At 40.8% G+C, this 11,921-nt stretch overlaps 1 protein-coding gene across 2 annotated transcripts in view; it reads right to left on the reverse strand.

The window, feature by feature from the left end:
• Positions 1–9,253: 9,253 nt before the first annotated feature.
• The window catches only part of htatsf1 (HIV-1 Tat specific factor 1), a 4,897-nt gene continuing 2,229 nt past the window's right edge, over positions 9,254–11,921 (reverse strand). For both annotated transcript variants that reach the window (XM_005926345.3, XM_005926344.3), the window contains exons 4-10: positions 11,706–11,753; positions 11,428–11,582; positions 11,046–11,209; positions 10,840–10,936; positions 10,642–10,731; positions 10,410–10,547; positions 9,254–9,661 (exon numbers count right to left, since the gene is read on the reverse strand). In XM_005926345.3, coding sequence (XP_005926407.1) covers positions 9,407–9,661; positions 10,410–10,547; positions 10,642–10,731; positions 10,840–10,936; positions 11,046–11,209; positions 11,428–11,582; positions 11,706–11,753 — 947 coding nt within the window. In that variant the 3' untranslated portion in view covers positions 9,254–9,406. The remainder of the gene's footprint in view (positions 9,662–10,409; positions 10,548–10,641; positions 10,732–10,839; positions 10,937–11,045; positions 11,210–11,427; positions 11,583–11,705; positions 11,754–11,921) is intronic.

Genomic DNA, 11,921 nt, shown 5'->3' on the forward strand with positions numbered 1-11,921 from the left:
ATTCCTTATATGAGATGACGATTGTTATTCTCTCACTGATAAATATAAAATCTGTGGCGAAAAAGTAGTCACAAACACACAGGAGGAATCAAGAGTACTGAACAGGCCAATCACAATAGTTGCAGGCTGTGTCCTGTAGTTACATTTCTTGAAAGCTTAATTCAAGCATTAGACATAAAACTAAACATGTTAGATGTACACAGTGAGAACTACAGAACAGTAGGAGAAAAAGCATCCTCGAATGTCCTCCAATGGCCAGTTCTAAAGGAAAGTCTCCCATATTAAAATAGCCACTGTTACATCAGAAATAAACATGTCTACAGTGCGGTACAAATAAGATTTCTTGTCTCTGTAGCAAATTTCCCCGTTCACAACCCCTTTATAAGGAGATAGGTTTTATTATAGCTGACATGTTAAATTTGTAAAGTTATATATATAATCTGCAGTGTGGACACTCTGCCACTGTCAGTCTGTTAAACTCACCGTCGCTATTTCAAGTGTTGAGATCAGGAGACTAACTTCGCCACTGAAGAATATACTGAACTCTTAGGTTTGTAATGTGAAACTCTGATCAGTTTTCCAGCATTTGACTGAATCTGAGCAGACAGTATGGTCATGTACACCTCACAATTCATCCTGCCACCTTTGCCAGCAGTCACATCTTCAATAAACACTAGTGACCGGCAGCCATACATACCCATGCCATAACACTGTATCCACCACGTTTGACAGATGATATTGTAATGTATGATGATCACGAGCTAAATACTTTTCTCCTCACATGAGTCTGATAGAATAATTTTTCCCGAACTGTGTCTAATCTGGCCTTGCTCCTCTTCAGTGTAACCAGTGGTTTGCACTTTGTTGCAAACTATCTGTGTTTCTTGACTGTATTCGATGTTGTGAAGCTGTTTTTCTGAACCCATGGAATAATTCTGTATCATCCCCTTCAGTGATCTCCTTCAGTGTTTTCAGGGGGGTTTCGATGTTGCTGAGCTGGTCACTTCATTATTTGTTTCTAAGGATGTACAAGATTGTTGGATTAGCTGCTCCTGCAGTTGTTGCTGTCTCTCTGACAGTTTTATTTTGGTTTTTCAGACTAACGATGGCCTCCTTTACTTGCATCAACATTTCCTTGTACGTCATATTGAGAGTTCCAGTGAAAAGACACTAAACAGACGTTAAATACTTTGAATCAAATCTAGATCTTTAATCTGTTTAATTTATCACGAAATAACGAGAGAACAGGCCTCACCCGCCCGTGAAACTGCTTGTCAGTCAATGGTCCGATTCATTTTAAGTTCCTGAAAAAGGGGGACTGTGTATAAACATTCTTGTGATTCCTTAACAGTTAATGAAAAAATCCCTGCTAACCCCTCAAATTAAAACTGAAGTCTGAACTTAAGCTCATTTAATTTATTTCCAATCCACTGCAGTTGTGTATAGAAGCAAATTTACCAAAATAAAACCCAAATGTGTGTCCAAAAAACATATGGACCTTACTATAAGATAAATATCAAGAAGTTCAGTTAAACTCAAAAAATGTCAAACTGTTCTACGGTTTAGGATGAAAAGAGAGCACGATAGAGAGTGCCTCACATTTCCAATTGTGACATCGTGTAATGCCACAGATCTCTGCACTCTTACTACATACATATATATTGCTTCTTCTTTCTATAATAGCAAGCTGCTGCTGGTAATGTCGAGCGCACACACACACACAGCTGCAGAGTAGGCTGTTTCCTGTATACCATTCTCAGTGTGTCTGCATTACTGTTCCATCTGCACAGGCATTTCCTGTCCGACCTTGAAATCATGCCCCCAGCCACCACCGTCACTTCACATAAATACATCCTCATCCCCCATTTCCCTACACACTCTGTGTGTTTTCAAGACAGGACATACTTTTTTCCCTCATACACACATCCACATGCTCATCCACTGACAAACCCAACATACGTTAAGCACTAGAAAGTGTCCAAAATTAAAGAGCAACTTGGCAGAGACAATCACCAGTGGAATATAAATACATAAATGCCTCAAACATGCAATTATCTGTTGAGAAAAACCACCTATTGTTTTCATGACTAGAAGCTAAAATACAGCACAAAACTCCCGCTTTACGAGCGTCCAGAGTTACCCTAATCTGCCACTTTCACGCTGGGAAGCTGTGATGTCATCAATCAGCAACACAGTGTTCGAATGGCGGCCAACCTTCCCCAGATCGGCCACATGTGTTTTTATTCAGCAGGAAAGTTATAGCAGAAAGGTCAGGTCACAGATAGTTTACAATAATATTATTCATGTAAGGGAAAGTGGAAATGATCCCCACTTGTGACCTCACTCTATTTACACAAGCATGCCCCGAATACATTGATATCGCCAGCCAGTAAAACTCACCACGTGTGCGCACACACAGAAAGAAAGGGAGAGAACACAATACACATTCATTACATGAACTGGATTTCATAAGGTGATGGAAAGGAACCAAGCCAAAGTCCAACAATTAGCAAAGATTTAAAATAACAACCAAGGGCCCGAGGCACAGTGTTAAAGCAGAGGAGACATAATAAGGGTCAGAGTTATGATTCCAGCTCACAGGAGAAACAGAGACGCTGTTGTAGTGTCTGAATATTCAATGCCAAAATGATTACTAGCACTTGGATTAGATCTCTGGTTGTATTTAATGCTGACTTGATGAGGAATATTAATTAAAAATACAGCCCATTAAAGTTGTTGCATAGGCATTTTATAAATAAATGCTGCTGGCCTTGTTTTAAGACCACGGGGAAGGCAAACAAATGGATAGACCCAGGAGAAGATTATAAACTATGACTATTTTTGCTTTATATAACTGTATAACAGTTATATACTCTGTAACCCGCCCAAGTGAGAGTTTGTGCTTCTCCTCCCCAACTGGACACGAAAGATCTGCTGCTCGCACGGTAAACCGTGAAACATCGGGGTTAAGTCTTTGTTGCTGGCTAAAGGACTGATGTAATGCAGTGTCCTTCAAAGTGACAAAAACAAGTCTGCGTGTGTTACAGTCATAGTTTCCATGTAAAAAGTGGATGCATCATCAGACACACAGGATGCAGCACCACATTTCCCATGGGAGAAAACAGAATATGGCAAGAGAGACTTAGTCATGACTGAACGTTCACATGGCTGTTGTCAAATAGTTCACACCACGCACATTTATAAACACGAAATTCCTTCTTTACTGCATGCTGAGTCCAAACCCCTGTACCTCCTGTTCATTAACGTATTTTTATTCAGTTCTGCGTACACCATGATCTCATTCATTTAGCAAAAAAAAGGCCTGGAAAGAGATATCTAATCACTGAAGACCAGCATTTATCACATCCAATAACATCAGAAGTCCTCTATAACCTGTTTATGAACCTTTAAGCGACTCTGATTGTATTTTCATATTAATATTATTTGTAAGCGAACACAGGCAGTTCTAACTTTACAGCTACACGGTCTAACTGTTTGCACTTCAAAACTTTATCATTTGGTTCTCCTTTTTCAGCTGTGACTGGCAGCTTTTGATGCGTACTTCATATTCAGCAACATAACATGAAGTTGGAGGTTTGTTAGTGATTATGATCAGGCTAAATAGGCTGGTGGAGACCAAAAACAGAGCGAATATTAGACTTACATTAGTCAGAAGAAAGGACTTTTTTGGGGCATTATTTCATATCAAGATTAAGATTTTTGAAACATTTTGTGATCAGAGTACTTGCAAATAATGAAAAGCTGGTCTGTTCATAGTGTTTTGAGTTCAAATCAATATGTAATCAAGGGCTTTCATGTTTTTCAGCACTACGATGAGAAGAAAAAAAGCATTTGCAAAAGTTTTCAAACTGATGCGTCTTCAGTTCTCGCCGTCTTTACCTTCTTTGCCTTGCTCAAAGTCCGCAGCCTCCACTCTGTGAATGCTAAGCTGCTGTTAGTCTTTCCGCTGGTCCAACTTTGGTTTAGATTTGGGAGACAATGTCTTTTTTACAAACCCACGCACCAATAATAAACACACCCGCTTCTATAAAAGATCAACCCTGTGTCAGTTTCCCAGTAAACTGGAGCATCTGCAGCAAATCAGTGTGGCTTTTCAATCACTCCCACTTTTCTCTCTGTCTCCCACTCATTTACTTCCCCCCTCTTCCTCTATTTTTCCCCTCTTTGCATTTTTCTGTGATTAGGAACAAGTTTAACTGGCCAGAACTTCCTTTCTATTTTTCTAAAACACACACAGGCTTCTGATCCATGTTTGCTGTCATGAACAGGTGTTTGTCTTCAGCTCGACCTGCCTCATCAATCACACTTTCTCGACCAAAACCCCCAAAAAAGAGAAAGGAAAGAAGAGCTGAGGTGAAATAGGAAAAAAATATTAGAGCATTAATTTCCTTACTTCCCAGGCTCTCTGCAGAGCTTAATTCACCATCGAAATGTGGCTGCGTGTAGTCACATGTACTGCTTTCCTTCAGTAAAAACAAGTATTCTGTATTTCTGTCGTTGATGCCAGCCTAAATGACTTCTAAATGACTCAGCCTCGGTATAAGATTTCCCTGTAATCATGATTTTAAATTGACTGCATGTCTTCTTGGGCACTCGGCTGCTAAAATTCCTCCTTTACTTAATGGAAGTGCCCTCCTGTTCGCGCTGTTAATGGACCGGACCTGTCTATGCAATGCAGTGGACAGAATTTCCCATGGCTGATCATCATCTACGGTCATGGGTGCCTTCCAACTCCTCCATCTTGCCCTCTCCCCGTCCCAATGCAACAAAGAGGAAAAACAAATCAAACAATTCACAGTTTCCCATTATTCTCTCTGTCAGCATATGGTTCCAATCAACAGTGTGTGTGTGTGTGTGTGTGTGTGTGTGTGTGTGTGTGTGTGTGTGTGTGTGTGTGTGTGTGTGTGTGTGTGTGTGACACCATGTGAATGTTTTTATTTTCCATACATTACTCCTCAGATACAAAGCTCTTTGTTCACACTCTTTCTCCATCTCTCTTGCTCCTCCTTCCTCTCACGCCCTCGCCATCCTCCAGCTCTCTCTTTGATTCTCAGGTTTAAACTCTCTCTCTCTCTATTTTAGTCTTGCTTTTCTTGGCTGCAAGTCAGACCTCAGTCAGACCTAGAGGTCTTTTTCCCAAGCGATCTCCAGGGTGGACTCGAGGGAACAGAAAACACACACACACACTCGCAAACACGGGCCCTGCCCTCACATGCTCTTGTCCATTTCCTCCTCTGTCTCTGCTGCGATCCACAGCCATCTCCTGTCTGCACCTCTTTGTTCATTCATCGTTTTATTACTTCTAAAAACAAAACAAAAACATGTTTCAGTCATGCTTTATTGAGACAAAGAGAACACAGTGTTCAAAATCAAGTATTGTGTTTTTGGCCTGGTGAACTTTCTGCACTCGCTGGTACATTACAAGCTTTGTGGCCTGTTCTAGGACTTCATTTATCCAGGTTAGTCCCTCTGGAGTCAGGCATCTCATTTACAAGGGAGACCTGGCTCAGACTGAGGCAGCACATTTTCTCACAAATAGATCAACTGCACATGCAAACAAATGCACAAGGATGAAGAAGTGATAGAGGAATTAATAAGGCACCAAAAGAACCACAAGCGCTCATTATTCAGTACCAACAACAAGTAATGGTAATTATTAGGTACCTTTCTAGTGCTGTCTAATTAATCTATAGTTCCCAGTAATGCATAAACTTTATAACTTGTACGTAAAGTTAACAAATAAATGTAGTGAATATAATTGAAGATACACTCACCAGACACTTACTGGTACCATGTCGGATAACCCTTTTCCCTTCAGAGTTGCCTTAATTCTTCATAGCACAGATTCAACAAGGTGCTGGAAATATTCCTCAGAGATTTTGGTTCATATTGAAATGATAGCACCACACAGTTATGGCAGATTAGTCAGCTACATATCCATGAGCCAAATTTTCCATCCCATCACACCCCAGAGGTGCTCCATTGGATTAAGATCTGGTGACTGTGGAGGCCCTTTGAGCACAGAGAACTCATTGTCCTGTTCAAGAAACCAGTTTGAGATCATTTTAGCTTTGTGACATCACAAGTTATCCTGCTAGAATCAGCCATCAGACGATGGGCCCACTGTGAAGTACGATGGGGATGGTCAGCACCAATATTCAAGTAAGCTTCAGTGTTTAAACAATGTTCAGTTGTTACAAAGGGGTGTGAAGTGTACCAAGTGCACTGTTACACTAGCACCAGCTTGAGACGCTGATAAAAGGCAGGATATATGCATGCTTTCATGTTTTTATGCCAAATTGTGACTCATCAGCTTTGATTTTTCCAATCTTCTTTTGTCCTGTTTTGGTGAAACTGTGTGAACTGTGGCCTCAGTTTCCTGTTCTTAGCTGACAGGAGTGGAACTACAGCCTATGTGCTCCAAGGTCTAAGAAGGTGAGATGGTCTTCTTCATGCCTTAGTTGTAACGAGTGGTTGTTTGAGTTGCTGATGCCTACTGTTGAATCAACAATACACATTTTCTCTTTTTCATACCATTCTCTGTAAACCCTAGACAGGGTTGTGCAGGAAAATCCCAGTAGATTAACCGATTCTGAAATACTCAGATCAGGCATGCTATGTTCAAAGTCACTTAAATCACCTTTCTTTCCCATTTGAACTTCAGTAGTCTACATGCCTAAATGCACTGCAGTGTAATTGGCTTGTTAGATATTTATGAGTAAGTGAACAGTTGTACCTAATGAAGTAGCTGTATGTGAGTGCATAATTACAACAAACTACCTCAAAGCTTTACTTGTGTACAGTATTTACTACCACTGTCTGAGAGCCATATTTAGTAAGTCTCACAGTGGATTTACAGTCCCGACATAAAATTTTACATGTCAGATTTGAAACAGTGGAAATAGTTTCTGTTTACAAAACTTTAAATCTCTTCTTTAAAGAAGCAGCGCTGTTTTGTTTCACCGTGACATAACTGAGAGAGAGCAACGATAAATGAGGTTAGTCCGCTAACAGAGGCGACCACAGGGTTACAGTGCCATCTAGTGGTGAGGCAAAGTAGCGCGCAGACGTTCTACGCTAACCGTGATTAAATGATGAGAACAACGAATATGTTTGTATGATGCTGTCCTCGTTGCTGTTAATAAATCCATGCATAAAGTTTGGTTTATGTAAAACCTTCACAGTGATTCGGGGCTGAAAAAGAATTTAAAAAACAGGGGGAAATGGAAACATTTGGTTTAACATATTGTGCACAACATGTAACTGCAATGCAAATACTTAGCAAACACATGATTCCCTCAAAATAATCCTGTGTGTTCCCAAACTGCTGATGGTGCCTTTAAACAAATATAGTTTGCATTCTTAAAGATTTAAAGTGGCCACAGTTTGTTAGAGATGATCTACGTCAAATACATGTTTGTTATGTAGCCTGTGATTGAAGACGGAAACTACCACAAGCCTTGTATTATTAGACTGATGCTGTACTAGACTTTCATCACTGGAGGGAGTATCTTTTTATTTAATTTTTTTACTGCAGGGAAAGTAGCTGCAGTAAATAAATAGACTAGACTTGTAATATTAACAGTTTACTAAATGATGGGAGGAGAGGTGAAGGGGTAAGAAGGCTGATGAGAGGACTGGAGCGTAGGTTGGTGGCGTACGAGAGGAGGAAGGATGGACAGGAAGTGGGGCATGTGGAAAGTGGCAGAGTGGCGAAAAAGAAAAAGTTGGAGCGTTAAAATGATTGATGGGGCTGAGGAGAAATCAAAAGAGCAGAAGAACCTCTCTCCTTTTTCATTTTGCCCTTTTTCTCTGTCACTTTTTAAGGCCAGCTTCTGAAATCAGCTGACGTGACATAGTTTAGCATTTTGTAACAGGAGTTTGGTTTCATCCTCCAGCTTGGACTCCTTTTTTATCCACTCTTTCTACTTGGTGAGCCACATTTCTTCTGTGTTTTCGTAATGTTTCTGCAGCTCTTCCTTTGCTTCTCACGTCGGGGAATCCTCCAGAGCCATTTTTCCATGTAACATGTCTCCGGTTTGATCTCTGTCTTCTGTCCCTTGAGAAGTTGCCACAGTGGCCTCCATCCCACTCTATCCCTAGCATCCTCCTCTGTCACACTAACCTTCTCCATGACCTCCTACATCCATGAACCTCCTCTGAGCTCTCCCTCTTTTCCTCCTCCCTGGCAGCTCCATCTTCAACACCCTTTGTCCAATACATCAACGATCCTTCCTCATGCCTCCTCTGCACATGTCCAAACCACCTCAGCCTTGCCTCCAAAACACTCAACTTGAAATGCACCGATGATATAATAATGTCCATCCCGGTCACTTTTAATTAGTGCCACCGTTACCAAACCATAGATCACAGCAGGTCTTCAATACCATCTTGTAAACCTTCCCATCTATCGCTGCTATCTTTCTGACATGAGTGTCTCCTCTAACACTTGTCAGTGCATCTACCTTTATCTGGTTTTAACTGTGACTCTCCTCCCTGTCTTCACAAAGATGTCTCAAACTAAATAGACACAGCAGTACAGATCAGACTCTTAAACAGAGGCAGGTGAGCAGATGTCCCACCATCGTTGTCTTCACTAACTGGTTCTTGTTTTAAGATTCCTCTCATATTAAGGTCGTTGATGTGCCGAGTAATGTTCAGTCTTTGAAAATCACTTTAATAAAAGTATTTTTTAGAACCAGCAATCATCTTTTTGTTGTTTATAGTGTAAATATGTCTTTAGTAGCCAGCTGTAGTGAAGATTTGGCAATATGCTGAATATAAATACACCTTACAATTTGCACCAAGTGGCTGAGTAAAATAAATGTACAAGGAGTCCCGTTTTTCAATTTTTATGCCATTTTTATGTTTTTTCTTTACAACTTTTGCTCAATGATTTTTGCAGTGTGTGCAAACGCTGATTGCTTCTCCCTTTGCAATCTCACATTTCCATCATGTGATTATTTTATGTTCCAATACTGCTCGGAAAATTGTCAGTGATTAAAGAACGAAACAAAGCAAATGTGAAATAAAATGAAAAACATAATGAAGACAAACACATTCATATCCAACAAAGTTTCAGTCTCTCTTGTGTTTTGTCATTAATATTTAGCTTTGTCAGCATAATGCATAGTGTCAGCAAACTGCACTGAATTATGGGAGCACTGTAAGGTGTAGCAAGCTGGTTGAGTGCATGTCTAATTACAGGGTGAACCACAATGATGAAAATAGGTTAGAGAAAATTAGTTTTATTTTCTACATTACAAAACAGCTTAAACTGTCCAAATTCCTCCTCCCTTTCTCAACAGGAAGTTTTCCCAAAGTTCACTTTAAGCAGGACATCCTAGTTGGTTGACACAGGGCCATAAAAGGAGGATGAGAGTATCTAAGCTTCCTCATCCTCACTTCCTGCTAGGCTGCTGTCAGTGGAGTCCACTTCCTCCTCCTGTTGCTCCTCTGAGGACTGCGGTTCTGATTTGGGTTGCTGCTCTGGCTCAGTGGTGCTGGAGGGCTCGCTAGGTTCTGTCGCTGTGCTGCTCTCTGCAGGCTTGGAGTCCTTCTGCTGTTCTCCTTCTCCACCCTCCAAAAACTGTGACCAACCCTTCAGCCGCTCCTCTCGCTCGCGTGTCGTCTCTTCTACCTGCATGTACAGAACATGAAAGGCGAGAGATATTACCACGTGTAGAGTCTAAGGCAGTCTAACGTATCAAAATAATTCAAATATAACCTGTTTTACTTAAATAAATACCAAATGGGACACCGTGCAATCACTGAGTCTACCATGAACTCCTCTGTGTACCAAATTATTCTAGAGATACATGTCAGGCTATCTGTCTGATTGTTAAATTTGGCCTTAAACTGGGTCATGAAACAGGACAATTACAAAAGATTCTTTTAAAAAAATACATTTAAAATAAAATAAATATGTTCCCTAAAATTTAATCAGCACCTCATGCAATAAAGTGCTGCTAGCACCCAAAAAAGTGACAATAATGTACATGAACTACAGTAAAAAAAAAAAGATGTACTAACTTTCAGGCACAAAGCACATGTTGAACTGTACAACAGAATGCTAAAGACAATTACAGCTGTCAGAAAAGCTCAGTGGATCTCCTTTAACTGATAAATGAAAGTGAAAGAACAACCAAGTAAAGCTTTAACTGCAAACAGAAGCACAGAAAACGAAGCAGACTCTGAAATCTGTCCCTTGGAACAATTAAAACTTTCGCAGATTTCATTTCATGCAGGAACCAAAATGTCACTTAGAAATTGTGAAACTTACTCCAACTTGTCAGGGAGCTAATTATATGACAGGCTAGGTATTACTGCTTTTGACTGTGAATCACCAAGACCCCCAAAACCTCAATATTTCTGTTGTCTTTATTTACCTGATAGTCTGTCGTTCCATCCCAAAGCTGAGCAGATAGCTGCCTTCCTCCAAACCAGCGCCCGTTGAACGACAGAATACACGCATCAGCTTCCTCAGGCTCCTTAAAAGCAACTGATGCCACGCCGTCCGGGTGTCTCTGCAGCACAAATACAGCCACACATCCACTTCATCTCAACTTTTTCTTAGCTAATTTCCTACCACGACCTTCAAAATACAGAAATCAAACTCACATCAAAGAGGATGACCTTCTTAACTTCCCCAAACTTCTCACACTCACTCCGCAGATCCTCACGATACTCATTCAGCACCAGTGGGTCCTCCTACAGAGAGCAAAGAGATTAATGCACAATGCTGTGTGTGTGTGTGTGTGTGTGTGTGTGTGTGTGTGTGTGTGTGTGTGTGTGTGTGTGTGTGTGTTCCTCTCATACCTCAAAGTCACTGGGATGGAACATATTCCTGATGATGACAACTTTTTCATGCCTCTTCCTCGCGTCTCCTTTTTTCTCTGGCCTCCAATCCAACTGTCTACAAAACAAAACAAAGAATAAAGAAACAGGGGCCAGTAGTGCTTCTACTGAGGAGTTCATTCCTGCTACACAGAAATAAACAGATGAGAACAGAAAACAGAATTTACTTCTGCTGCTGCTGTAGCTTCTTCTTATAATCTTTGCTTTTCTTCTTCTTTTTGCTGGCGTCATACTGCCCCTTCAGCTCAAACCGTGCTGCTTCCACATGCAGTTTATAACCTCGGACCTCTGACTCATCAATCAGGCGTATAGCCAGATCCACAGACTCCTTCTGCAGAGAACCACAAACAAGTACACACAGTCATTTGACCAGAGTAAAGAAAGCAAGAGCAGGAGATTTGTCTATCCACTCAACAAGAGGACTACAAATAACGTTGTGCTCCACGTATTCTATGGCACCCTCTATGGCCAATATTGCCAATATTAAGTGACAACATTTGCACAGTTATGGTGCGTGTCTGGGGCATTGACCGAGCAGGACAGACTAACCTTTAGATAGCAGCAAAGACCATCTCCCTTCAGATTTCCTTCTTTGTCTTTGTAAAGTTTGACTTTGTACTCTTCGGTGATGGGGTCCCTCATTACAATCCCACACTTTGACATCAGCTCTGCAAACTCCTCGGAGCTGATGTCAGGAGGCAGGCCTGAGAAGAAGACCAGGAGAGAAAGATTAGAGCAAGAGAGCGCCACGTGATAAACAGAGTCAGGTACTTTATGGGACGCCAGCTTCTTGGCATTCAGAAGAAGGATATGTAGGTGATACTAACCTGACACGTAGACATTCGTGTTTTTATTTTCATCAATATCAAACCATCCTACGGGCAGAAAAAGGGAAACTGATCAAGAGCAACATTCCACTTACAACTTAAAAATTGCACATAACTGTATAAAAACAGTTAGTAAATTAACATAATAACAGCAGCACAATTTCTTATTAGATTTATATTTCTGTGTGTGTGTGTGTGTGTGTGTGTGTGTGTGTG

Source organism: Haplochromis burtoni, unplaced genomic scaffold, assembly GCF_018398535.1.
Source record: "Haplochromis burtoni strain Fernald_Lab_line unplaced genomic scaffold, NCSU_Asbu1 Contig_83, whole genome shotgun sequence".
Taxonomy (NCBI): Eukaryota; Metazoa; Chordata; class Actinopteri; order Cichliformes; family Cichlidae; genus Haplochromis; species Haplochromis burtoni.